Genomic DNA, 27,879 nt, shown 5'->3' on the forward strand with positions numbered 1-27,879 from the left:
ATTTTTTTTAATGAATTGAATAAATTATAAATAAATTTAAGATTAAATTTAGGATCAAATTGACATATTGTATAAGTAATAAAGATCAAATATGTTATTTCACCAAAAAATTAATCGAGGCATTATTCTCTCGGTTAAAATTTAACTGCCACATCACCTCCACCATTAAAAGTTAACTGCCGGTGACTTGATTGAAGCATTTAAATAGTTTGGTGATCTGTTTGATCAAATTAAAACATCAGTGGTTAAAATGATTTTTTAACATAGTTGAGTGGTCACCCATGTAGTTTACCCAAAAATAAAAGGGTAATCTATGTCAAATGCCACTCATCTTTAAGCTCGGGCTCGAAAATGCCATCGACGTTTCAATTTTGCCAATTTTAGCACTAACGTTTATGTTTCATTGCAATTTTTCCACTCCGCCGTTAATCCATTAACGGGACGATGACATGACATCTTTTTTCCTTGATGGCGATGATATGGCACTCTTGTCAAAACGACGTCGTTTTGGCACGACCGTTTTGATGCTTAAAAAGCTCAAAACAACGTCGTTTTGTTGATGAAAAATATGTTTTTCATGAGATTCAAACCGTAGACCTTTAGAATCCAAATCTAAATACCCAACCACCAAGCTAACTTAAGAACTTGGTATAACCTTAACAAAACTGTTATAAATGTTCATCACTACCACCGTTACCCTCAGTATCTCCTGCTGCAACAATTTCTTACTGCAATTCCAAGAAGGAACTCTTCAGACATTTGATATTCAACATGTTAAAAGTAAAAACACAAATCCAATTCTTACCTTATGATCATGGCAGTATTTAGCTAAGCAATAAGGGCATTTCACAGCTGCCATGGAGTTAAGCCCTAGCATCTTTTAATGATTTGACAAACTTCGAGATGAGCCCCTCTTTTACAGCTCTCACAGTATATTAAGGGGTTTACACGAGAACCTACATATCATCAAAGGCTTCTTTTTTCCTCATATGGTCATCGGAGTTGATTCGGGAGACTGCTGCTTGAAATCTCCAATCCATATCATTTTTCTTCCATTCTTCTATTGAGGATCGAAGGTTAACATTTGGTGTTAGCTATAAATTTTGAAGCTCTTCTTTGCAAGTAGGACAATCTTTTTTTCCACTCTAGAAGTATCTCTGTATCGATTTCCATTCGAAGCTGTGGCCACAAATGACTGCAACCGAATCAACCATCATCTCATTGCACAAGGGGCATATGAAGGAACCAATAGGGTATTGCTTATGATATGTCAGGGTCTTCTCGCTTTGTGGACTCGAAACGATTTCGGTATTATACAACAACTGTATCAATTGGGAAAGCTAAAGCGCCTCTGCTCGTTTCTTTTGAATTTCCATCTCTTCTTTTTTCTGCTTCAGAAGTGCCAATTCATTTTGTACCAAAGATGCATTAGCATAAGCACCAATGACTTCGGCGATCTTCTCCAGAAGCTTTACAACATTGTCTCGATTTCTACTGCTTTGGGATACCGAATTCTCTATTTTCGCAGCAATCGTTTTGGTCGCTATCGCCACTCGAAACTCCATCGTATTCAGCTTATCAATAACCTCATCATTAATGCTCTTCAAGTTCAGTGTCATATCAAGATTAGCCAGATGCAACGAGGAAATGGTTGAGGCAATATCTTTAGCTAGACCTTGTATCTGTGAAAGCACCGAATGCGAGTGAAGCAAGAACCGAAGATGGCTACTGGACTTATAATCATCGATTATCTTGGAAGCTTTTCGTAACAAGCCACTCAACTTCTCCAGTGCTGCCTTGTTAAAGTCTGATCCCCTGGCAGCTTATATTTTCCATACACTTAATGACCCCAAAAACACGTCCAGCTCAGAAATACTCCTCGAAAACTCTCGAAAGTTGTCCTTCTCGATCATCACATCCCTCATTTCCCTGTTGAGCTCCATCGTCTGAAGCGCCACACGGTTCTAAAGTTTTTAAGTTCTTAAGAGAAGATAATGAGGAAGATAATGAGGGTGACGGTAGTAGTGATGAACATTTTATAATAGTTTTGTTAAGGTTATAGCAAGTTCTTAAGTTAGCTTGGTGGTTGGGTATTTATATTTGGATTCTAAAGGTCTGCGGTTCGAATCTCATGAAAAACATATTTTTCATCAACAAAACAACGTCGTTTTGAGCTTTTTAAGCATCAAAACGGTCGTGCCAAAACGACGTCGTTTTGATGAGGGTGTCATGCCATCGCCGTCACAGAAAAAAGATGTCATGTCATCGTCCCGTTAACAGATTAACGACGAAGTGGAAAAATTACAGTGAAACATAAACGTCAGTGCTAAAATTGGCAAAATTGAAACGTCGATAGCATTTTCGAGCCCGAGCTTAAAGATGAGTGGTATTTGACATATATTACCCAAAATAAAATACCAATATAGAATATATGCTCAAGTTTAAGGGTTAAAATGCAATTTATTTGTATTTATTTTTTAAAAATAGAACTAGAAATTAAAAAGGGCAAACTATGTATTTAGTATTTAAACTATCAATTTTTAGTACTTAAATTTTTAAATTTTTTAAAACTATAGCTAACGTTTATTTTTTTCGTTTTAGTATCTTGCCGTTAAAAACTTAACGGGTGAATTGCACATGACACCTTTTTCATGGGTAAATTGTATCATTCATCACAAAACTATTTTCTCACTCTTATTTGGCCACTAAAGTTTAATATTTTTAATTTAATTACTTAACTTTTAAATTACTCCTAATTTAATCACTCTAACTTTTATTTTTTTAATTATACATGGATAAAATAATAATAAAATATGTCATATCACAAAAAATTATTAATAAAATAAATTAGAGTGATTAAAATAGGAGTAATTTCAAAGTTGAGTAGTTAAATTGAAAATATTTAAACTTTAGTATCAAAATAGGAGTGAAAAAATAGTTGAGTGATAAATGATGTAATTTGCCCATAAAAATGTAGTGGATTTTAACAACAAGGTACTAGAATAAAACAAAAACTAAACATCAACTATAGTTTTGAAAACATTGAAAGTTTATATACTAAAACGAATCAAAACTAATAATTTAGATATTAAACAAGTAATTTACCCATTAAAAAATGAGAAAAGAAGTATAGATAAATGAACTGAACGTTCAGCGAACCGTTCATGAACCGTGCAGCGGGAAGTTCGTTTATGTGCGTTTATTTATTAAATGAACGAACATGAACAAGATTTTGTGTTCGTTAATTAAATGAACGAACATGAACATGGTCTCGTTCGTTCATTTACGTTCGTGAACGTTCGATTATGTTCGCTCGATTATGTTCGTTTATGTTTGTTCGATTATGTTCGTTTATGTTTGTTCGATTATGTTCGTTTATGTTCATTCATTTATGTTTAACCCAATCTTCTTAAATTAATTTTGGTGACCAATTTGTAAGTATCTTAAAAATATTAATTAATCTGATATTCTGATGACCAATTCCATAATTAACCCAATTTTATTTGGAGATTAAATCCAATATGTTAACCCGTGAGGCACCTCACACCTATATTCATTTTCCAACTTTTTTTTTCTCAAACCCTAGTGTTCACTAGAGAGTGGAGACGATCGCTGAAAGCTTCAAAACAAGTTATATTATAGTGCAATATGAAGTTTTACATGTATGTTTTCATATCTTTCTCTGTTTTATTTGGCTTAATAGTTGACATGTAAAGTTATTGTGTGTATCTTCGCATCTAAAACTCAAGAAAACATTATACTTCTTTCTAGAAATAAATGAGAAGATAAAGGTAACAATCGGTAGTATATGAGCATTAGTAAAGAGAAAAATAAATAGAATTTGCCAGAAAACAAAACAAATGTTTCTATGCAATTTCTACAAAAGAAGTAATAGTGGAAGTAATGGGTTTTCCAAGAAGAACCCATTAATAAGTAGAAAATACACTTTGACAATGAACTTTTATTTTCATAGTTCTTGTGTGACCTTTAGTTGTGGAGTAGACTTCAGGTATGTTAAAATTTTGAATGGTGGTTTAGCAATAATATCAGTTACGATATGTAGCATCGAAGGGATTTCAGATTTATTTATTGCCTTGTAGTCCAATTTGTACTGTTTGAAATCTTCATGCTGTTAAATTTTCTACTCTGCCAACGGAAAGGACTATTATTAAGAAACCTTACTAAAGTTTGACATTGATGTCACAAAACTTTTAGCCGACGAATTTATTAAAATAACGTAGTGAAAAATGATTGTTCATATGTAATCATAGACCACTAAGATAAATGTTATATCGTTAAATTAAAGTCGTGTGAATCATTTAATATCTTTAAAAGATTGATCGAAATATTTGATATCTTCAAACATTTTATTACTGCTAATCAACTCTTACGCTATTTATCACTGTAGATTTGGTTGATTTGCATTGTCGACTATTTTTTCATTAAAGAACAATGAAATATAGGGTCTCCAACGTTTATGTTCATTTATGTTCGTGTTCGTTTATGTTCGTTTATTTATTAAATGAACGAACACGAACAAGTTATATTCCTTAATAAACGAACATGAACGAAAAAAATTTTGTTCATTTATATTCGTGTTCGTTTATGTTCGTTTATTTATTAAATGAACGAACATAAACATACTTTCGTTCGTATGCGTTCGATTCGTTTACAGGTGTTTCTCTGGTATTATTTTCCATTTTTTAATCAGCAATTATTGGGAAGGAAATTTGCTTCCTTCTTTATTCACATTTTGTTAACTCGTTCTGATTCTGAAGCTCTCTTTCAGAAATTCCTTGTTAACTAGCCGCGTTTACTCAGAAAGTAAGACCCTTTTTCTCTCTTCCCTTCTTTTTTTTCTCGTTGTTTTCTGTTTCTTTGATTGGGCTTTTTCTGTTTCTTCATTACATATCCAATGGAAACTCTGGGTTTGATTGCTAGATAGGTTGAAGCATTAGGTCTTTTATTGTTGTTATTGTGGTTATGGATCTTGGGTTATGTAAGTTTTTGGATCTAGGATTGGTTTCTTGTGGGTATTAATTAGATGTGCGTTTTCAGCTGATATCCATGGTGATTTTAACTCTTTATGGTTAGATTCTCTTAGATATTTTTAGACGCTTGTTTCATCTGATAATTTTAGGAATGAGTGAACTTTAATTTTGCTTTTATTTTTTAGTGGTTGTGATCTGCTTAATACGTGTCCAGAACAAAACTTAAAAGCAAAAGTCTGCTTTATGTCATCTTTGGTCTCTCTCTTCATTGCTTAATGTATCCGGAGAATTATAGTATATTGTTTTCCAATATTATGAGTCTGCAAATTGTCTTTTCTTGATGATTAGAGCTTGAAATTCGAAGTTGGAATTATTTAGTTCAAATATTCGGGATCACAGTTAGAGTTTATACGGTGGGAGATAGTTGCCTCCTATTGTGTGTTTCATGATTATATCTCTGCTTACATCTCAAAGTAGAAGATTGAGGTTTGTTTGTCGGTCTGCTTGTAAAGTTAGAAAGCAAATCTTCTAACAGAACTTGGCATAGTTCCAGAACTCTGGTTTTAAGCTAATCTGTTTGATGTTTATGTTAAGGAACTCTCTAGTGTCTTCTATTCTTCACAATATCCAAGTTTGTATTGATTTGGGTTGGCTTCCTTTAAATTTGCAGGCGGTGAGGATGTCGACTCCAGCAAGGAAGAGACTGATGAGGGATTTTAAGAGGCTGCAACAAGATCCTCCTGCAGGAATTAGTGGTGCTCCTCAAGATAACAATATTATGCTCTGGAATGCTGTTATATTTGGGTATGTGGAAATATAAGACTGGAGTGTCCGGGTTTATCTTTTGGAATTTTTTGCCCTTTCTTATATGAAGATTCAATAGCATCGTGCTAACGACTTTGCTTAATGAATTTGCAGGCCTGATGACACCCCATGGGATGGAGGTAAAGTAAATTCTGGTGGATTTTTCTTTCTGAAGTATCAGATTTTCATGTAGTTGTTTGGTGTGTTTGTTTTCTTTTCTCTTTAGAACGTTGTTATGTGCATTATATGTTGTTATGATCTTATTGGATTGGACACAATTCGCTAGTAATTCTACTGCTCCATACTCATACTATCTATTTACTATGCAGTAAAAGGTTACATGCTTTACCCCTATCCTTTTTTATCTACATTTTCTGTATGGTTTTGTGAATGATGAATTTCCCCCCTATAATGAGGTAAGTTTTGGCCTAAAACACAAAACAGAGTTTCTGTGAATCTTATGAGCAGGAAATTCATGTAAAGTACTGAAGGTTAGATTTATTTGATAGGAGTGGCATAGGTAATGGTCCCTTAAGAGTTATTTGTCCTGTAAATAATGAAGCAGATGATGTTAAACAACCTTGTGATGAACTAGAACCTTGAGAAAAAATTTGAAACCTGATGAGTGATGACCCTGAAATCATTTTAAGAATGCTCTTTAGAAATTGGCCTTTGCCCTTTCGTCGTATGCATTTTAACCTTCAAACCAGGACTGTGATTAATGGTTTTGCTTATTTGTAATGTAAATTTTAGTTTGAAATACTTGTATTTCAGGATCATCTGAGCTATTTCTTTGGATAATTTTATCATATGATGTAGGTATATTGCTAAGAACTATGAATAATCTCTAATCTTGATATTTTAATCCTTCAGGTACGTTTAAACTGACACTTCAATTTTCGGAAGATTATCCAAACAAGCCACCGACTGTTCGTTTTGTCTCTCGAATGTTCCATCCTAACAGTGAGCCTCCAGAAAAATCCTACTCTTTAGCTATATTGACATTTTCATGTTTTCTTGCATACCTTGCAGTTTTAATTTTTTTACCAGTAGCTTTAACTTGTAAATAATTTGTGTAAAGATAAGCTTACCCTTTCTTTCATGACAGTTGTAATGATATATAGCGTGAGACTATAGTGTTTATGTTTGTGTCACCCATCAAGCTGTTATCTTTTATCGGGGCTATACTTTTGAATAAGCAGACCTAATTGTTTGAATACTTGTGATTTATGAAAGACTAGAACCCTGCTCAAATATCCAATAGGAATCCATTTTTTTATATAGTTGTTTCTTTCATAGGCACCATCCATTCGCTAAAATATCCAGTAGGTAATTCAAATATGATATTGGTATTGCATGTTCAACCCAGGTTTTGGATTTGTTAAATTTGTGAGACTAGAGTGTAGCTGATCTTGTTGTAATCCCTATTTTATCCTTCAATTTTCTAAGTTTATGCGGATGGAAGCATTTGTTTGGATATTCTACAAAATCAGTGGAGTCCAATTTATGATGTAGCTGCAATACTGACATCTATTCAGGTATGGTACGGTTCTCAAGCATTCATTTGCAGCTATCTGAGAACCATAGTTTAAAGTATAAATAAGATTCTAATTCAGGCTTGTCATAGTCTACTATCTGCCTCATGATACTGAAACATTGGTTGTGCTTTTCAAAGCTGGCTGTTAATGATATTATTTTGTATATGCAGTCATTGCTTTGTGACCCAAATCCAAATTCTCCAGCAAATTCCGAAGCTGCACGGATGTTTAGTGAGAATAAGCGTGAATACAATAGGAGAGTGCGTGAGATTGTGGAGCAGAGCTGGACAGCTGATTGACAGCTCACTCTCTCACGGATTAATAGTCCGATGCCCCTTTATTGTCTAAATAACATTGACACTGAAAAGATGTGTTGCAAACTATATAGACTCTATTTATCATGTTGGTTTGTTTTATAAGGATGGATAACGCTCCCTTTATTGAAATGATTTGTCGTATCTTCATGTGCTTCGTTTGTTCAATAGGTAGTTTAAACTTTCTTTTTGGTGCAAAAAGCCTTTAATGAGGGAATGATAGTGGACCATGTTGCCATGTGAGGAAGTTATCATGATGTTGATTTTGGCAAAGAATCTTGTGTAAATACAGCTGGAAATGCATGCACATTTGTTGGGTTTTTTTTTTTTTTTTTGCAACAGGTGTAAAGTTACAGAAGATGATAATTCATGGTTTGCTGAAGTATTACAAATTTGTGGAAAGGTTTCCACTGCTGCTCCATCCTTCCTGAATTTGGATCGAGTATAGCATATTCCAAAGAACGTCTTCTATTGAAGGGCGTTTGGTTGAATCTTTGGACAGGCAATTGATGGTGAATTGGACTGGTTTTCATCGAGTCGTATGCGAAAGTGCCCCTTGTCGAGGGGTCTATCACACTTCTCAACTTTGATGGTCCTTCAGCCAAGCTCTTTTCCAGCTGCAACGGGAGCATTTGCAAATGGTTTATAATGCCAGGAGAGAAGTGGAACAAATAAACTTTTCATACCCGATGTTTAAGCTCATACAGTTCACTTGTGAATTTTGCCAGTTTCCCTGTGATAACTTGTAGCAGAAGAATCCCCAGCTGGTAAATGTCTTCCTTCTCGCCATTCTCATCACTGCAGGGTTTAGGGTTTTAAGTTTCAAGTCGTAGCATTGCGTCAGTGGAAATCGAAGTTGACAAGGTGGGAGAGAAAAGATATTACCTGCTAAGACGATTGGCAAGGGGTCTTTCTGAACCTGTCTGCAATTTCATCAAGAAAACACAGGAAAAATTACAACATATTATGCAACGTTGAAAAATTAGACATTACCTTAAGTGGCAACGGGATGTAATCACTGATTTTGGCTGTAAGAGTCTCATCCAACAGAATAATATCAATCCTCAAATCATTTCCGTAAATGCCAGGTGAAATCCCTCTGTGCAAGAATCGGAATCCTCTTGCAGCTCCAATGGTGATTGCCATTCTCTGTTGCCATTTCAGTATTTCCTTCTTTCTCCAATCTACCAGATCAAATCAACGGTAAATTAATGTCTTCAAGGACATAACATTAATATAAGGTAAATTATGTTCTTCGAGGAAATAACATTAATCTGCTTTCGTTGTGCCGGCTAAAGTATTTGAGGGGTCAAGCTTTACCAGTAAGATAATCCCGCAGTGATCCGTTGGAAAAGTGCTCGAAAACAATGAACACTGTACTGACAATGTTGGGGTGGTCCTGGTAAGTAACAATACAGTGTCCTAGAACGCTAACCAAATGTCGATGCCTTAGTTTCGACAAAACTTCCATGTGTTGCATCAGATTTTGAGGTGCATGCTTCTGCTTTAGTTTCAAACATTTTACCACCACCACTGAGCCATCTACAATCCACCCTTTATAGAGCTGCAAACATCAAAAGTACTCCAATAATTCAACTTAAATGTAACCTTTATAAGCTTTTAAACACGAATGTTTTACCTGCCCTTGGGATCCTTCTCCCATAAAATTTGATGGGTCGAAGTTGTTGGTTGCATCTTTGATTTCTTCCAAGCAGAAAACACGATATCGAGGAAGTCTGATTGCAGCCGATCTCATTGTTTGAGGAACACGCCCTGTGTTGCAGCAAATTTGGTAGGTTATAATAATCTTGAGTGAATGCTTTTGAAGAAAGGGTCTTACTTGAATCAATGGCTGGTTTCGGAGAGCTACGAACTGACATTTTATCGGCAATGGATTGGTCATTGCCTGCATTGTCACTTCTTCGTGATCTTCTAACAATGACCAGAATCAACAAAACAACAGCTCCTGCCATGACAACAACGCCTCCAATGATACGAGTATTAGGCCAAAGTTGATCCCAGGATGCTGCTCCTTCCTTTTGACGGGTTTAACAGCCAATGCTTGTTTGTTGCAGACCGAATAAGGATGTTGTCGATTCAATTTCCCAGCGGACAGACAATTCCATGAACTGAAGAATGTCTTGTTCTTGGAATTTGATCCTATGCATGATGGGAGTTTTCCTATCAAAAGTTTGTTTGAGATATCCACAAAGGTGAGTCTTTTACTACTTGATATGGTCCAAGGAAGTGCCCCGCTTAATTGGTTTTGTGCCAAAGTAAGATACTGAATTGAAGCCAAGGAGAAAAGAAACGATGGGATTGGCCCGACAATTCTATTGGAAGAGATGTCAAGCTTCTGAAGTTGATTGAATCTCTTCAATCCTGAAGGGATTTCTGATCTAAAAGAGTTGTTGCATAACGTTATACTTACAAGACTCTGGCTTAATGAAGGAAGTTGAGGTCCGAGGCGATTGCCAACCAAATTGAGCTCTTGAAGGAGTGTTAAGCCTGTAAGATCCGGAACACTCCCATTGAACAGATTGTCAGCCAAAACCAGGCTGGTTAAATTCTTGAGCCATGCAATCTGCTTTGGAACCTCCCTGTAGACGAAATTCGAGGTCATGTTGAGAGCTTGGAGTGAACGAAACCTGCCGATTTTTGGTGGCAAGGGACCCCATAACCCCAAGTACAATGCTTTCAGATTAGACAACTTGGTGCGGACAGTGAACAATGCATCAATGGAGAATTTGTCCGACAGAGTCTGTCCAGCTGAAGAGCTCGTCTTGCCAACGATGGTTAACTCGGTCACTTGACTGTTTGAACAGATGATTCTTAGAGAAGGAGGAGGGAGATAACACAAGTTGGTCCATCTTGTCCCATCCTGGAAGAACTTGAGGGCATTGGAGGAGCCTTTTAACTTGGAAAAGAAGCCTGGTTTCAATTGGAGTAAGCTGAGCTATTGAAACAGGAACAACCATGAAAATTGCAGAAAACAATAAATAGAAACCAACCCTGGAAGCCTCCATTCGTGAACGATGATGAACATTGTGAAGTGGTGGTGGAAAACATTTATGGGAAAGGGAGAATCACATTAACTTCATATTTTCAGCTGCAGAATGCAGCAGATATCCTTTAAGCACATACAGCAACAGCCACAATAAATGAAGTTTTCATGTAAAAAAGACAACTATCTGATCTGGGTTTCAGCACACTACTTATTAAAGGTTAAATCTGATGGAGTAGGAGCCACAGAATTATAGGATCAAGCAACTACTTTTAACTTTACTAGACTGAAAACGCTTTTAATGACAAAGTTGATGAAAAGTTGAAGAAAAGGGAACTGCACCATGCAAATGCATACATCTATCAACTGGGACTTCTAAAGAAGCAAGTGAGAGTTAAAGTCAGCTCTTGCCTCTGAATTCAAACGCTTTCTTAGCGGTAACCTTTTAAATTCTTTCATAGTTTAATTAATCTAATTTGATATCTCCTAAAATTTTATAATTTATTCTTTAAAATTTTAAATTATTTCTAAGTTCGTACTTTAACATAAAATTCTTTATCTGTTCCTACTATCCATGTTTACGATAGACATTCGAGGATAGGCCAGTAACACGCGCCAAATTGAAGGTGGGATTCGATAAAACGATAAATAAGCAAATAAAAGAGCACAAAAAGCAATGCTCATTGGAGTCACGAGGAGTTCACGCGTGTAAATGACCAAAAATACTATCTTTACATCAAGTCTCAAAATTAAAAGCAGTGGCCGAGAGGGGAGAATTTGGCCGTTTCTCGTGTGTCGGTGAGAAAAGCTGTGAATTTGTCATTAATGATTTATTAGTTCTACCTAATCCCTGTATTATTATCATTCCTTTGTATTGAATGGGATCCATGCTGTGTTTTGTTCTCACCTCAGCTGCCTGTTTTTATGGATAAAAACCATAGCCTTTCTCCGCAATAATGTTATACGCTGAAGCCATAAAGCTTGTTGAAAAGTGGCCATGTACCGAGATTTGAATTACTACTGTGATCATATTTTCAGTTAAGTTATAGTAATTACGGTCATAATAGATACTATTATGGTTATCATAGGTATCACAGTCATAAAATAATAATTTAGGACAATATCATTATCATTATATAATAATCATTATTCTATATCACAGTCATAAAATAATAATTTAGGACAATATCATTATCATTATATAATAATCATTATTCTAATAACGAACCGTTATTTAAATTCATGATCTTGTTGTAATTATGCATTAAGGGGAGTACAGTTTTACAAAGCAAGGCATAAGGATACACATGGAATGCCTTGGAAGATGCAAATTTTCTATATTAACAATAGGGAAGGTAAGTCTTCACTTCTTCTATATAGCAGAAAATATGGGTTTATTTACTTTTTCATGTTTAAAACAAATTTATTCATATTATATACCGGTAATAATGGTATGGAAGAAGAGAGCAAAGACTTTGTCAAAGAATATAGTAATTGTATAGAACTAATGGTTAAGAATAATAATAGTTAAAATAGGGACAGGGGATGTGATTGAAGGTTCAAGGAAGGGGTTTATGTGGAGTCAGTGTTATACTTGTTTTAATCAAATGAATAACTAATAGAAAGTAGGGTAAATTTTTTTTGAATAAGTAAACTTTTATATATCCAAGAAAGCAGTCAAGCTACAGTTGCAAATTAATCCGATCAATCCTGGGTTTTATAGTTTTTATACAACTTGATTCTAACAGCCTCCTTTATACAATTAACAATTTCTTCAACTGAATGAGTAAAGTCCTCAAACTATCTAGGATTACGTACATCCCAAACAAAATACAAAAACTCTGACCAAACCAATTTAAGGAGAACTAGACACAAACTAGAACTAGACACAAACAGTCTCCTAGCCTCACTCCTCAACTTCAATAACTTCTTCAAGATCCAACTAAAGTGAGCCTTACACTCCACACTCTAAAAATTCAGTCTTTAACTACATATTAATTTATTTTTGTTTTCGAAATAGGATTAAATGTATATATTTGACAAGCATCGAATTTTTCAAAATAAAAATAATTCATAATTCTCAAATAAATAAATAAAGTAATATAGAGAAGTAGGGTCAATCCACATGGACAAAGGAAGTTTGATAATGTTGTTTTTAGATTGAAACTATCATAACCATTTTTTCGTAAAACAATTAAATATTATTTTAAAAAACGATTATGACTTTGATTTTGGAAAATTGGTTGATTAGTAATTAAATAGAAAATGAGTCACCATCGACCTTTAGGTTAGTTAGGTTGAATAACTAAAAACGTCCTTTAAAAATAATTTTAATTTTTTCGTAAAACAATTAAATATTATTTTAAAAAACGATTATGACTTTGATTTTGGAAAATTGGTTGATTAGTAATTAAATAGAAAATGAGTCACCATCGACCTTTAGGTTAGTTAGGTTGAATAACTAAAAACGTCCTTTAAAAATAATTTTAAGAAAAATCGTTTTTACGACAAAATTTAGTTTGCGTTACCAAAGATTAATTTAAAACAGGTTCGGAAGTCGGTTACACGTGAGAATGATTAGCACCCCACAACGCCTAAAATTGGAATTATGTCTCTTACCCGTTGTCGTAATGGTGGAAATTATAAATCGAGTATAAAGTTAAAATATGATTCGTTTATTGAATATTGATTAAATTGCTTCGAATTAACTATTGTTAGGGAAAATTCTTTAACTCGAAAAGAAACTTCGAAATTTTCTTTAACTCGAAAAGAAACTTCGAAATTAGCGATCCTCAATCAGGAAATATATTTCGACTATTTCTTATCCCTAAAGAATATTCCCTTTTGATAAAATGTGAATCGAATGTAAATTGACAATAAACATTTGCGTTAAATAAAATTACTTGTTATCTAGAGAAACATGCATCACTTTGTTTGTTTTAAAATACGAGATGAATTAATTAACAAAATAAAGTTGATTTATTTCAAGTTCACATTTTGTTGAAATGCGTATCGGATCGCATCACTTCGACCAAGTGAAGCTTTCCACGCTCATTCTATAAATCGGTGTTCTTGAAAAACATTCGAATAATATTAATAAAGAAATACAATGAAAGTATATACAAATAGAAATATGCAAAATAAAATATTTACAACAAATGGAGAGCATTTTTTTTACATATGATACGAATACATAACATAAAAATATGTACATACATAAGAAATTGAAATAAAAGAAAATTAATATTACAAACCAAAATATAATGACCAAAAAGTAAGTACTTGAAATTACAAGGACCAAAATTAGCAAAAACATAAACTCAAAGGACCAAAATAGTACAAACAAGAATTTAAAGGACTAAAATGGCAAAAATAGAAACTTAAAGGTCTAAAATAGTAAAAACAAAAAGTTAAAGGACTAAAATAATAAAAACATAAACTAAAAGGATTGAACAACAATAATTAACAAATCAGAACCACAGTCAACATTTTAAACAAATATAGATACTAAAATGAGAATAACCCATAATAATGCTAGGACTAAAATAAACTACATTAAAATATGTAAGGGAAAATAACAATTAAACCAAAATATAATCACATGCACATTAATGACCAAAATGACATATTTATGAATATCGTAACCAAAATCCAATATTAACCAAAGTAATACAATACATCAAATAGGACTTAAATACAAAATTTAAAAAACAGTACTCGAAACATAATAATGCAAAATTTCATTAAATGGTCCAAATGGAGAGATTACAAAATAAAAAGGATATGGTAAGCTATTAGAGAGAGTTCTAAAACTCTCTCAATAGAGAGAGAGAGAGAGTTCTAAAACTCTCTCAATATTCCTCGTCGGAGAGAAAAAACCGCACCTCATCGGCAGTAGCCACGGCGGAGACCACGACGTCTCACGGTGGCTGAAGGGACCCAAACCCTCCAAAAGCTTCCCCCTCTCACCCTTAACCCGAAAACAACCTCCATTTAGCCTAAAAAACACCCCATCACCCTAGATCTAGAGGGTTTACCTCTCGAGAAACGACGACTCCGATGACCTTAGGGATTCCACAGCCTCGAACCAAGGTGAGAACCTCCTTCTCTATTGTTTTGATTTTTATTGTAGTTTTGAATGGGTTTTTTCTCTTAGGGTTGTTTGTTTTTTTTCTTCATTGTTTTCTCTTTTTTTCCTTTTTTGTTCGAAACCCTTCCCCGAATCTCTCTCTATTTCCTCTCTCAAAAATCCCGAATGGTCCCCATCCAAATCTTCTCCCCGTTTTTATTTTATCTCTGCCAATGTGATTGATAGCCTTGAATTTGCTTTTGATATTTTATTTCTTTGCTTTTCTGATTGATTAGAGCTTGTGATTGATTTTTCATTTCTGTCAATGTGTTGGTGCAAGCGGTCGGCTGAGACAACTCTAGCAGGTCGACAGTGGCGGCGGTAATATTATACCCCTAAGGTTAGGGTTTCAAAAACACTAGGGGGTCGGGTCGAACCCGGATTCGGGTGGATCGGGTCTGATCCCAGTTGGGTTGAAGAGTGGGCGTCATTTGTAGTTGGGCTTCAGGTTGGATTGGTACCAGGTCTGGGCTTAAATTGGTCTTGGGTCTGCTGAGTGTAATTGAGTTGGCTTGTAATGGTGGGCTGTTGGACCTACAAAAATAATGTAATTAGATATTGTATTAATAATAATAATAATAATAATAATAATAATAATAATAATAATAAAATATTTTTGCAAGACCCGGACAAAAACGGGTGTCTACAGAAACAACTGCAAGAAAAAAAGGATTTAAAATTAATGAAAATAAATGAATAAAATATTGAATAAAAAATAATAATGATAAAATAAATAAAGTAGAAGAATTCAATAAAGATGATATAGCCTCAGATTTTGCATAGCCTCAATTTCGATCAATCATAAAATTTTCCTTTCGTGATGTATGCCGGTTACAGTCAACAAGGCCCAACCCCTATAACTAACTCTTCTCTCCTTAATCGAAATTTCCAAGTCTATCTCCGAAATTCGATCTTTGTTAGTCTAGCCACGCCTATCACCGTTAGATCCAGAATAACTTTAAGTTCTGAAAAAGCCCGACTCGAGTTATAACGTCTCACTGAGAATCGAAATCAATCTTGATTCCCCTTAAAGGGCGCCACTAATTTTGTTCAAGGGAAGCCAAATTAAGACCAACCGATCCGACTTCCAAACTTGAAGCAAAATAGTCTTCAAATCAACATGCACCTTTTGAGTTGAAGATGTAATAACTTTTAGGAGAATGACTGATTATTACTCTCAGCTTCTAGAGAATCAAAAATACAATCTAAAGGTATGAAGATCAAGATTCAATTCGCACGAATGGAATTGAGTTTCAAAAAAACCTTTGGCTAAGTAGAAGTTTAGCCAAGCATGGAATGGATCATGCTTAGCATTATGAAAAGAAAACAATGAAAGAAAATTAAGAAAGATAGAGATGAAAGAAAAGTATAACTTCAATAAATAACAAAGAAAAATAAATTCCAATATAAGTCTCAACTGTTGAACCTAAGGGGTATTTATAACCCGAGAATTCTAAGCAAATAAAATAACTCATTCCTAAAATAATCAAACTAAAAATCCTAAATTAAAAAGGTTTATCACAAAAGATAATTTTTTTTAGCCTTCTAGTTGAATTCTTCTTCATCTTCTGGATAACCTTGTCACAGATAAATTCTAAATTAAATATTCAAGGAAGTTTTGCTTGTCTTCTATAAAATGCTGAATATAGACTGTCAAAATCTACTAGTTTTTAGGCTAATTAATCCAATGAAGTTCTTGTCCAAAATGAACTCAAAATAAATATAAATCAATAATATTCAAGCGATAAATGAGGGGTAAATAATAATAAAAATATGTAATATTAAATTCTCTTCAATATTGATACGAATTATGATTTCTTTTTTAATTCTGTTTAAATATAAATTCTTATGGGCAACTGTATTACAATGACGAGGAACAAATAACACATGAAAGAATATGTTAGACTGCAAAATATTACGGGCTTCAGGCAAATAAAAACCAAAGGTAGATAAGTCCACTGTATCACCCCCAACCCGTATCCAACCCGGATACGAGTCCGAAGTGTCACAATGACTTTTCAAATCATTTACTTTTATAAGATAAGGGAAAAACTTAATTTCACATTTAAATAAAACTGAATAATTTATATTAAATAAAAACATATGGTTTTACAAAACCTATCATAGCATATCCGATTAAATTCTTAATTACATGCCAACTACATTCAGTATAACCAAATCCATACGATTCAATTCAATTCTTTTCTGATCTGATCTTCGAATATAAAATTAAAAGTGGTAAACTACACAAATAATGACTAATACATGAATAAATTTTTTGTTTCTCATTAAAGTATTAAAAGTAACAAGTTGATCGAAACTATTTTATAATATATGTTCGAAAATGACCCGAACATATACATAATCTACCAATACAAAAGAAAACAGTCAAAGTAATACCAACTGTTATCATAATAAATAATTTAATGTCACGGTGAGATATCAAACATAAATAGATGATCGTGTTTAAATGTGTCACAATGAGATATCAGACACATTTGTACATCTTAATTTACTTAGTATTTGGAAAATAAAATTTAAATTATACAAGTATGATTGTTTTATAATTTTTTTTCGATCGAGATATCAGAGATAAAAAGAAACAGATACATTAACATTATCAGAAAGAGAATTTTATTAAATCATAAAATTGATGTGATATGGATAACAATGATACATTATTACATGCCACACTTATTTGTAATATTAAAAAAAATTAATATTAACGTAAACATAAGAGAATCCTCAATGTCATACCATATTGATTATAGTAGTTAGAATAATTAATTTCCTTTTGGATCATATGTTTAATACGTGAATATATCAAATGGTCTTATTGTTAAAAAAAGTAATATTTTTTTAGAAGTTTTAAGTTCGAGTAGTAGCATCGGCAGGATATATTGTTAATTGATTAAGAAAGTTCTGAACATATATTAGCTTATAATCATATCAGATTATTTAAAAATTATATATAAATAACATAAAAGACTTAAAACGTGTTTTGATATTTATATTGGATTTTAAAATATTTGATATATCATATATTTATATTTTATATTGATTTATTATTTCTCTTATCCGTTGATATAAACAAATTAAATCACATTAAATTTCATTTATGTTACATTCATATCGTTTGGATTGCTTTTCTAATCACAAATTACTGATATGGATTGCAATATCATATGGTTTACGGCTTCATCAACGTATAATGATATAAGCCATGGATGAAGCAAATGATGGAATTTTCCAATTCCCCGAACTTGAAAACCAAGTGGCAGGCCGTGTTTGTAGTACGACCTCTAATTATTCCCATAACACTTGTCATGTTTTTGCAACAAGAAGAATATGAATCAATACCAGACACGTAAAATCCTAGCCCAATTTACCATTTCCTACATCTTTTATCTCTTCCTTTTTTCTAGATGGAAATTCAAAATGTTGGACGATTTAACAGGGGATTGGGATTGGTAAAATGATATAAGCCATGGATGAAGCAAATGGCGGTTCTAATCAATCTCAGACCAAGATGTCCATGACAACTAAAACACCTCTGTCGGATATAGCAGAAGCGTTTGAGGAGCTGTCGGAATTGTTGGGGTCTCAGAACAAGGATCAAGAACTTCCGCTGGATACATTCTGTGAAGCATGTTCTCTGGTTTCTGTTCTTTTCAGCTGTCTCGGCCTCGCCTTCAAATTCGCCGAGTTGGAGTACGTCGCCAAGGTTTATTGCTTTTTTCGAAAGAAAGAAAAATATATGAAAAATAATTTAATTTTGTTATCCTTTTACATGGGTACAAGTTTGTGTCATATGCAGTGAGAATTTCATCAAGGTGTAGTTTGGATGGGCCTGGATCAGATTTTCAATTAATTTGAACCAACTTAAAAAATTTATGTCATTCATCTAAAACCCGATCTGATTTAAGTTTGGGGTATCCTCACACTACCCAAAATCTTACTTATTTTTTAGATAAAATCCAAATTATATTTGACCTGACATAAATATATTTATAAAAAAATTCTTAATTTTATTCAATAAAATAAGGATCTAATTAAAAAAATAATATAAAAAGGAGTAGTGTTATAATTATCTTTAAATATATAAGTTATAACAATATTATTTTTTGAGTTGGGTTGAATTGAGTATTTTCACCGTAAACACGAACTTGATCCGACCTGAACTCAAAATTTAAAAAAAATGATAAAAATATAATCGAATCAGGTCAAAATCTATCAAGTTGAGGTCCTTGCTCATCCCTACTAGTTTCTTGTATTTGCATTTCCATTTCTCATGTGATAAATGGTTTTGATCAGGTACATGATCTGGTGGAAGCATCCAAGAGGTTTGCCACCTTAGAAAATGTTCTTGATCTCGATGTTGCTAACGACACGGTGAAGACACCGGGAAGCCATTCGCGTAACCTGCGTCGAGTTAGACAAGGCCTTGATCTCATCCGCGCTTTATTCGAAGAATTTGTGTCGTCTGAGTATGGTTATGCACTTTGCCCTTCCCTGATGCCTTTTTTTATTTTCTTTTTCTCTCTATCATCTTACTTACTACAATGAACAGAATGGACATCATTGGAGATAATAAGCAACTCTCTTGTTTTTGGTTCCAAATTGTAGCTGTTACTCATTGAGGGATGCGGCTTCAACAGCTTATGCTCAAGTGTGTGCACCGTACCACACATGGACTGTCAGGACCGCTGTTTCTGCTGGAATGTATACTCTTCCAACAAGGGAAGAACTTCTGATCAAGCTCAATGAAACAGGTATGTTTTGGATTATTACCTAATTCTACCCAATGTTTATATGACATAATGATAAAATTAGCTCTCAAAGTTCATTTAATAGTCACTTTGGTCTCTGTTCTTTTCCTTGGAACATTTTAATCCTCAACATTTCAATCTTAATCAAAATAACTCATGTTGGATAAAAACATCAGTTGACTAATGATTCATGAATGTTACTAACGTTATATTTTCATATATATTTCATTGGTGATGTGACATATATCATATCATCACTTTAGGTGACATGCCACATGCTACATCGCCATTTTGAGTGATGCAGCGTGACATGCCATATCATCACTTCAGGTGACATTGTGCATGCCACCTGACATAACAACAATCACACATGTGAAAATGTTACGTCAGCAACATGCATTAATCGTTAGCAAACTAACAGTTTCTATCTAATATAAATTATTTTAACAAAAAACTAAAACGTAAGAGATTAAAATACTCCAGAAAATAGAATAGAGGCCAAAATAATTATTTAAGTAAACGTTGAAGATAATTTTATCATTATACCTATTTATATTTAGGATGTATTTTCTTAATATTTTATAATGTCTTTGATCACCATATATAAACATGTATACATGGTTTACATGTATTTATGAAAATAACTGAAATTCAGTCGGGGAAGGATGCATATGCAAATGCATACCTATTATTTTAAAATAAATATTAAATATAATTCAATATATTTAAGGAAGAAGAAAAAAATAAGAAATTTTGTATACCCATTATTAAAAAAAAGAGTATTAATATTTTAAACTTTTATCTTTAAATTTCTAGATCCATCACTGAATTTAGCTTACAGATAAATCTTTGATGCATACATGTGTGCGCATATATATTTGCAGATCATACAGCAGAGAAGAAAATGAAAAGGTATATCGAAGCTTCGCGTCCAGTACTATCGTACATTGATAAGCTTTATATTTCTAGGAATGTCACCTTGGACTGGTGACTCATTACCTCAATTGGGGGAGAAGAAAGAACACATATTTTATTCAACCACCATATACTTCTGTATATATACATATAAAACTACCTTGTATACTCATACAATACACCAAGTAATTGTATGTATAATTAAAAATCTGTTTAAGATTTTAAATTTTATAAAAGTTAAGTCAAGTGTATAAATATAATAAATAAACACCTATACATGTAGTGACCTGTAAATAATAGTTTAAATCACATATGTAATTAATGCAATATTGATTTTTTGTTTGACATGACTTTAAATTATGGGTAAATCATAAATTTCATCACTTAATTTCCTTCTTACTTCTATTTTGGTAATTGTATTTTAAAAATTCTAAATTTTTTATCACTCAACTTTAGAGATTAAATTTTTGTCATTCAGTTATTATTTTTCTATCTCTATTCTGATTTGTTTTCTTTTTTAATTAAGTTTTGGGTCACGTAGAGATCAACTCAAATTTTGACCATCGCTCATCGTGATTATTGGTCACTGTGTCGACCATCATCATTGGCGGTCATTAAATCGTAAATTTTTTTATCATCATATTTTGATTCTGGAGTTTGAATCCAACCCTTTTCTCACTTCAACCCGAGCACCCAGGCATAGTGGAAATAGGAATAATGGAAAACATGAGAATGCAAACTATAATCATGGTTGGGCTAAAGGAAAAAATGAAAGAGTTGTAAAATTAATGAGTACGTGTAACAACTCAGATATCTGAGTCAACATTTGGGCGTTAATCTAAGTATAAATGAAGCAATTAATAAGCAAGGTTAAAGTCGTTAGACAAACTATGAGCATAATTGAGTGGAATTAGACTTAAATATCCATAAAAATGGAATTTTTGAATTGGAGATAGAGATTAAAGAAATAAAAGTGTACTCTATCTATTTATGAAAATCGTGGTTGGCTTTCATTAAATTGTTTTTGTTTGTACGTGGGAAAGAAGGAGACAAGGCTCACCAAGTATATCACCCCCTTTTACTTTCGTCTCTCTCTCTCTATTTTTCAAGTTTTGGTTTGATAAAGAATCAAATTTTCTAGACTTGAGGATTTATCCAGGATTGAAGAGGGTAAGAATCATTGCTAGCATCTCAAGAGCACCAAAATAAGCTCATCACTTTCATGAGAGCTGGTGTGAAGCTATTTGGAGATTTTGGAATTGTTTAAGCGATGAGACTTTTCCAAACTTCTTTCATTGTATTTCATGATTCTAGATTTATAACTCCGAAATTGAGTGGGTGGTTTGCACTAAGGTAGTAGACTTATAACTCCGAAATGTTTCATGAAAGTCATAAATTTGATGTTTGTATGTCAAATGTATTTATTTTGAGTGTTTTTTTTAGTTAAATCATGATATGATGATTTGGGTGGCATTAAGTTAGCATACCGTAAGAATGATGACATATGATGCAGTAGCCAAACTTGATATTTCTTGTTGGGGGCATTTTAAAAAAAAAATTGTATGTACTAATTAAACTCATAAAACTTATAAATCCTTAAAATTCACACGTAAAAATTTAAAATTTAAAATAAAATATATCAATATTCCCACGTTAACTTACATAAATCAAAATTACGTTCTACAAACGGAAGATTAATGTCTTCAACTTCAACAATCGAAAACTTAAGAGGAGATTAATTACAAATCTGCTCAAACCTTGAAGTTTTCAATGGCATACTGATTTTTATATTATCAAAGTATTTTTTGAAAAAAAGTTTAATATTTTTTTCTCATAATTTAACACTAACACAACCTATAACATATAACCATAAAAATTTATTAATTTAATTTTAGCATAAATTAACATTGTAATCACTAAATTTTCCCTCCAATATATTACTATTATTAAATTTAAAAATACAAAAAAAGTAAAAAAATAAAATACAAGGGAACATAATCCCATAATATCCGGTGCCTCCTGCCATCTCTACTGCTACCACCGCCAACGTTTGACCCGCCGATCCTCGACAACACCAAACGCGGCGACTACTACCAAGGTTTGAGATTTGACCAAACTGACATTATTTAACTGAATATTTATCTTTTTAGCACCGTTTGATATATATTTCCCGAAGTGGCACCCTTTCGGTTGAGCTGGCGAAAGGCGCATCCCCGGGGACGCGCATTCAAGGGATTCTGATGACTCAACTGTCCCGCTGGTATTTTGTTTAATAATAAATATTTTATTTTTATTATTATTATAAATTAGTAATATATTATGTAAAGTGTTTCAATTATAATGTAAGAATTATCAAATGTATTTTGTTAATGTGTGTTAAAGGTAGAGTGAATTATCTACATTAATATGATAGAACAATATATGAAAACCAGTTTTGATTTTATTGTAGTTATAGGAAAAATGTATGAAATTATAATATTACACATATGGTTATATTATTATTTTTGATTTTGATTATCGATTTATTAATTTTATCAGTTAATTATTTAAATGTTATCAATCTAGTCATCTCTTATCAATATTTAACGAAAATATTGATGCATAAGTTAATAAATTAGTATAATTACATATTTAATATTCAAGACTTACATATTTTATGAAATTAGTCTTATTGAAAATTTAATTTAATAAATTTAATCCTCCAATCAGAACATGAAATGTGTCATCGTATACATAAAGTTTTTAATAACTTTTAATTTGTTTAATTTAATATTTTTCTCTACTTAGAAGATGGAATTATTATTATATTTAAAAAAAATTTATAACTAATAATATATTAATTATTATATTAAATAAATATATTGAAAATATTTATGTATTTAAAAGTTAAAAAAAATTATTTAGGTGTTCATACATTGACAAATTATATAAAATGCAATAACATTAAATTATTAGAAACAAAAACATTCATTTAAACACAATATTAATTACATAAGAGCTAACGGTTATATGATGATAACAGAGCTGGACATTTTTTTCTATTGTGCCCGATGTTTCTACAATGCCCACATCGTTTTTGTTCTGTTGACTTCTCCCGAATATCCATATCACAATGTATTCTAGTAGATTTTGGACGACCTGAGTCCCTCAATAGCAATGGATCTGGTACAATTGTAAGCCAAGTTTGAATCTCATTTGGGTCTCTTTCGTTTCCTATGGGCGGAAACTCAAATTCATGTACCTTGAATACTTGTGAAAGTTGGTATACGGGATCAACATAATTTTTGTAGTCCAAATGCGAATGTGAGCAAGCTGCAATGACATGAGAGCATGGATATTTGAGTGCTTGAAAGAAACCACAATCGCACCACCTCTCTTGCAGATTAACTCTGAAAGAGTTAGCTCCAATCCCTTGCAGCGGACGTGGCATTTCGGTTACACGAAACAATTCACGGGTGCGAGAAAAATTTGTAACTAACATCCCATTTGATGCAGCCACTTTTTTCTGTAAATCAACTACTAGTCTTGGGTGGTAAATATGGTCGTTTTGCATCCAAGTAAGAGCTTGTCCACCGAGCTTTGCAAAGAGTTGCCCCAAACGAAAATAAGTCGTTTTAACTAATGTCGTGACTGGTAAATGACGCGCCCCCTTTAAGGTTGAATTTATTGCTTCAGCCAAGTTTGTTGTCATATGACCATAGCGATACCCCCGTCATATGCATTTGTCCACATTTCTTTGCTGATGTCCATAATGTACTCGCACCCCTTCTTATTTTTGCCAAACAACTCTTGTAGCATCGACTCAAACCTTTGAGGTAAGAGTTCGTAACCTAAGCCATTAGGAATATGTAATAGTTAATATGAAGTATAAATAAGTAATAAGAAATTGATAGAAAAATTGGGAAAAAGTAACATACCCATCCGCACGACTAACTGACGTTCATCGTTCTTCTTGTATTTTCCGTAATAGTTTGCAGCAATATGACGGACACAATAACGATGTTGAACATGTGGAGGTCTATACATTGTACCCAAATAGTCCATTGCTGCTTTTATCCTGGCTCCTCGGTCTGAAATAATGCATACTCATTCCCTGGTGACAACATGTAAACGTAAATTTTTAAGGAAAAAAGCCCAAGACTCAGTGTCTTCTCCTTGAACGAGGGCAAACGCAACAGGAAGAATATTGCGGTTTCCATCTTGGATCACAGCCAATAATAAAACTTGCTTGTATTTCCCATACAAGAAAGTACCATCAATTTGGACAACTGGTTTACAGTACTTGACTGCATTAATACACTGAGGGTAAGTCCAAAAGACACGGTAAAATTGGCAGCGATCGTGAACCATTCGATCATTCACGTAATGATGTTGAGTTTTGAACTCAATAATTGTCCCGGAATTAAGTCTTTGCACAACATGAAACCAACTGGGCAGCTCGTTGTAAGAGGAATCCCATTCGCCATGAAGTTTGCAAATGGCATTCTGTTTTGCCAACCACACTTTTTTATATGAGACAGTGTACCCATATTGTGACTGTATAGCAGAAATCAACACTGCAATAGCTATATGAGAGCTTTGCTTCACAATGGGCATGATTGCTTGGCAAATAATGTTGGAGTCCAAGTTGGGATGATCCTGGTTTATACCTCTTGCACAACATGTATGAGGACCGTTGTATCTGGTTAGTTCCCATAAGTTGTTCTTCCTTTTCCTCTTTGATACACGGACCATCCATTGACATCCGTTGTCACGTTGGACGCAGTAGCAGACATATTTCTCCGTATTAGATCGATCAACTCGGGACTGAACTGAGTTACGAATATTGTAACTCTTTATTGCCATCATTGCTTCCTCATTCGATGCGAACTCCATTCCAATATGTAAATTACCGTCATTGACTGATGATTGAAGTCCATAGTTGCCAACATCAGGAAGATATGGAAATTCAGGCTCATACATTGCATCATAATCAGCCTCATACATATGTGCAGGAAGTTCGGATGGTGTTGTATTTATCGAAACGTCATCCTCGTCATCATCAGAATGTACGTTAAACTGTGGTGAGTCAGGTTCAACGAATAATCCTGTTTCAGCACCATCTGCACCTAGCTCCCGAAGAGGTTCTTCTGGTGGAGATGAGGGTTCCTCCGATAATCCAATGTTGAGGTCAAATAAGTTCCCGTTTGCGTGTCCTCCCCTTGAAATTGAGGCCATTGTATCATGTGGGATGTGAATAGACTGCCGTCTCGTTGGCATTTCCATATGTAAGTCGAAAACATTGGTAGATGAATGTCTGCCCCTTGAAGTAGAAGAGATGTTGCCATATGGATTATTGGTGAAGCCACGTGGATTGAGATCATAAGCAGTTGCAGATGAATGCCTTCCTATTGAACTTGATGGCATGGCATCTGGCGTTGGATCCGCCATTAATGATGTGAAATCATTACAGATCAGTTGTGTCGGGCTATCAACTTGATCAACTTGATATGCAATGCCAAAGTGAAAAGAATATGAGAGACCACGAGTTGCACGAACCTCAATAAAAGTGGCATACATTTCAATAAGAGATTGTGAACTCCCCATATGAGCATCAACTATCATAGAAACATCATCATCGTTTGAAAGCTGAAATGATGTATACGTGAGCGGAAAAAGTTCAGTAGGAAATCTGTACTGAAGTGAAGATAGTCTTCTCTGCCCTGCTACACGAATCTTTAACGAAAGTTTTGTGATTAACTCCTCAATTGTGATGTTTCTCTTCAAGGTTAAGGGGATATAATGATCTGACTCAAAAACAACCCCCTCTTCAGCTTCCTTAATTTCTTCATCATACAAAACAACAACAGAAAGACGACTCATTTTTAGAGAATTTGAGAATTTAGAGTTTGTGAATTTGAGAATTTGAAAGCTTGTGAACTGAAGTTTGTTTTGAAAGTTTATAATACGTTGCATATAATAGTGTCTATAATCGGAGTACTATTCACATGAAGGCGCGTTCCCGGGGCGCGCCTTCTATTATTTTGTCAGAGAATATTTTATCATTGCCCTATTATGTCACTCATGTCCCTCGGGGACACTATTCATATCAGTACCTATTATTTCTCAGGGGACTTGAAGGCGCGTTCCCGGGGGTGCGCCTTCTATTATTTTGTAAGAGAATATGTTATCATTGCCCTATTATGTCACTCATGTCCCTCGGGGACACAATTCATATCAGTACCTATTATTTCTCAGGGGACTTGAAGGCGCGTTCCCGGGGGGGGGGGCCCTTCCATTATTTTGTCAGAGAATATGTTATCATTGCCCTATTATGTCACTCATGTCCCTCGGGGACACTATTCATATCAATACCTATTATTTCTCAGGGGACTTGAAGGCGCGTTCTCGGGGGGGGGGGGGCGCCTTCCATTATTTTGTCAGAGAATATATTATCATTGCCCTATTATATCACTCATGTCCCTCGGGACACTATTAATATCAATACCTATTATTTCTCAGGGGACTTGAAGGCGCGTTCCCGGGGGAACGCCTTCCATTATTTTGTCAGAGAATATATTATCATTGTCCTATTATGTCACTCATGTCCCTCGGGGACACTATTCATATCAGTACCTATTATTTCTCAGGGGACTTGAAGGCGCGTTCCCGGGGGCGCGCCTTCCATTATTTTGTCAGAGAATATGTTATCATTGCCCTATTATGTCACTCATGTCTCTCGGGGACACTAGATGGATTGTGAAATCAGGTAATTTATAACCAAAATTTAACTTCTTTTGAAAGTTCAGCAATTTAAGAATAAATTATACATATAGATTAATTTAAGTTCATAACTTAAATTAAAACGTTATGTGAAGTTTGAATAAATTAGATAAAATGTTATGGATAAATTGAATAACTGTGAAGTGATAAGTTGATTGTGACATTGAAATTGTATGGAATGAGCATCGAGATGTTTTTACGAATAAATGTGAAGTGATAAGTTGATTTTAATGTATACGTTTTAATATATATGTTAATGATAAAATCATATGTATGGATAAATTTAATTTCAATTTAAGTATTATGAACTATAATTAGAATATAACTTTTAATTTTGAATACAATTGGAATATTAAGTTGAAATTTAATGTTAAATTTCGAATACTATAATTTATATTTTAATTTTAAATTTCGAATAATATTATTTTTATTTTTATTTTAAATTTTGAATAATATAATTTGTATTTTAAAAACATTTATCAAACATTTAATGTTAAATGTGAATAAAAAATAACATTAAAAATATGTATGTAACAACCATGAAACATTTAAATAACATAACCAAATTACATAAAATTCTGAAATATAACTATTTAAATAACATTAAAATACAACTGGATCACCGATGTCGTCTTCTCGAATGAGTTCCACAT

General features: G+C 33.4%; 2 protein-coding genes and 2 pseudogenes across 6 annotated transcripts; 2 read left to right on the top strand and 2 right to left on the bottom strand.

The window, feature by feature from the left end:
• Window positions 1-637: 637 nt before the first annotated feature.
• Window positions 638-5,260, bottom strand: LOC120158871 (annotated as a pseudogene).
• On the top strand, window positions 4,690-26,566 carry LOC120158880 (ubiquitin-conjugating enzyme E2 2). Of its 5 annotated transcripts, XR_005519289.1 has the most exons (8): window positions 4,690-4,824; window positions 5,662-5,795; window positions 5,910-5,935; window positions 6,669-6,758; window positions 7,245-7,333; window positions 7,504-7,717; window positions 15,288-15,294; window positions 26,557-26,566. XR_005519289.1 is itself a non-coding variant. In XM_039169608.1 (6 exons), exons 2-6 carry the CDS (start codon window positions 5,671-5,673, stop codon window positions 7,630-7,632), a joined length of 459 nt encoding a protein of 152 aa, XP_039025539.1. In that variant the 5' UTR covers window positions 4,690-4,824; window positions 5,662-5,670; the 3' UTR covers window positions 7,633-7,815. The 5 variants fall into 5 exon arrangements, 4 of the variants coding, with proteins under 4 accessions (XP_039025539.1, XP_039025543.1, XP_039025542.1 ...); XM_039169608.1 differs by lacking the exons at window positions 15,288-15,294; window positions 26,557-26,566 and having other exon boundaries at window positions 7,504-7,815; XM_039169611.1 differs by lacking the exons at window positions 4,690-4,824; window positions 15,288-15,294; window positions 26,557-26,566 and adding an exon at window positions 4,871-4,945 and having other exon boundaries at window positions 7,504-7,815.
• Window positions 7,946-10,908, bottom strand: LOC120158881 (annotated as a pseudogene).
• Window positions 18,242-20,540, top strand: LOC120158872 (ACD11 homolog protein-like). Its single transcript, XM_039169601.1, has 4 exons — window positions 18,242-18,504; window positions 19,095-19,267; window positions 19,407-19,552; window positions 20,434-20,540. The coding sequence occupies exons 1-4, from the start codon at window positions 18,268-18,270 to the stop codon at window positions 20,538-20,540; spliced, it is 663 nt and encodes a 220-aa protein (XP_039025532.1). The 5' UTR covers window positions 18,242-18,267.
• Window positions 26,567-27,879: the final 1,313 nt, after the last annotated feature.

This window comes from Hibiscus syriacus, unplaced genomic scaffold, assembly GCF_006381635.1.
Source record: "Hibiscus syriacus cultivar Baekdansim isolate YM2019G1 unplaced genomic scaffold, ASM638163v2 tig00111331_pilon, whole genome shotgun sequence".
NCBI lineage: Eukaryota > Viridiplantae > Streptophyta > Magnoliopsida > Malvales > Malvaceae > Hibiscus > Hibiscus syriacus.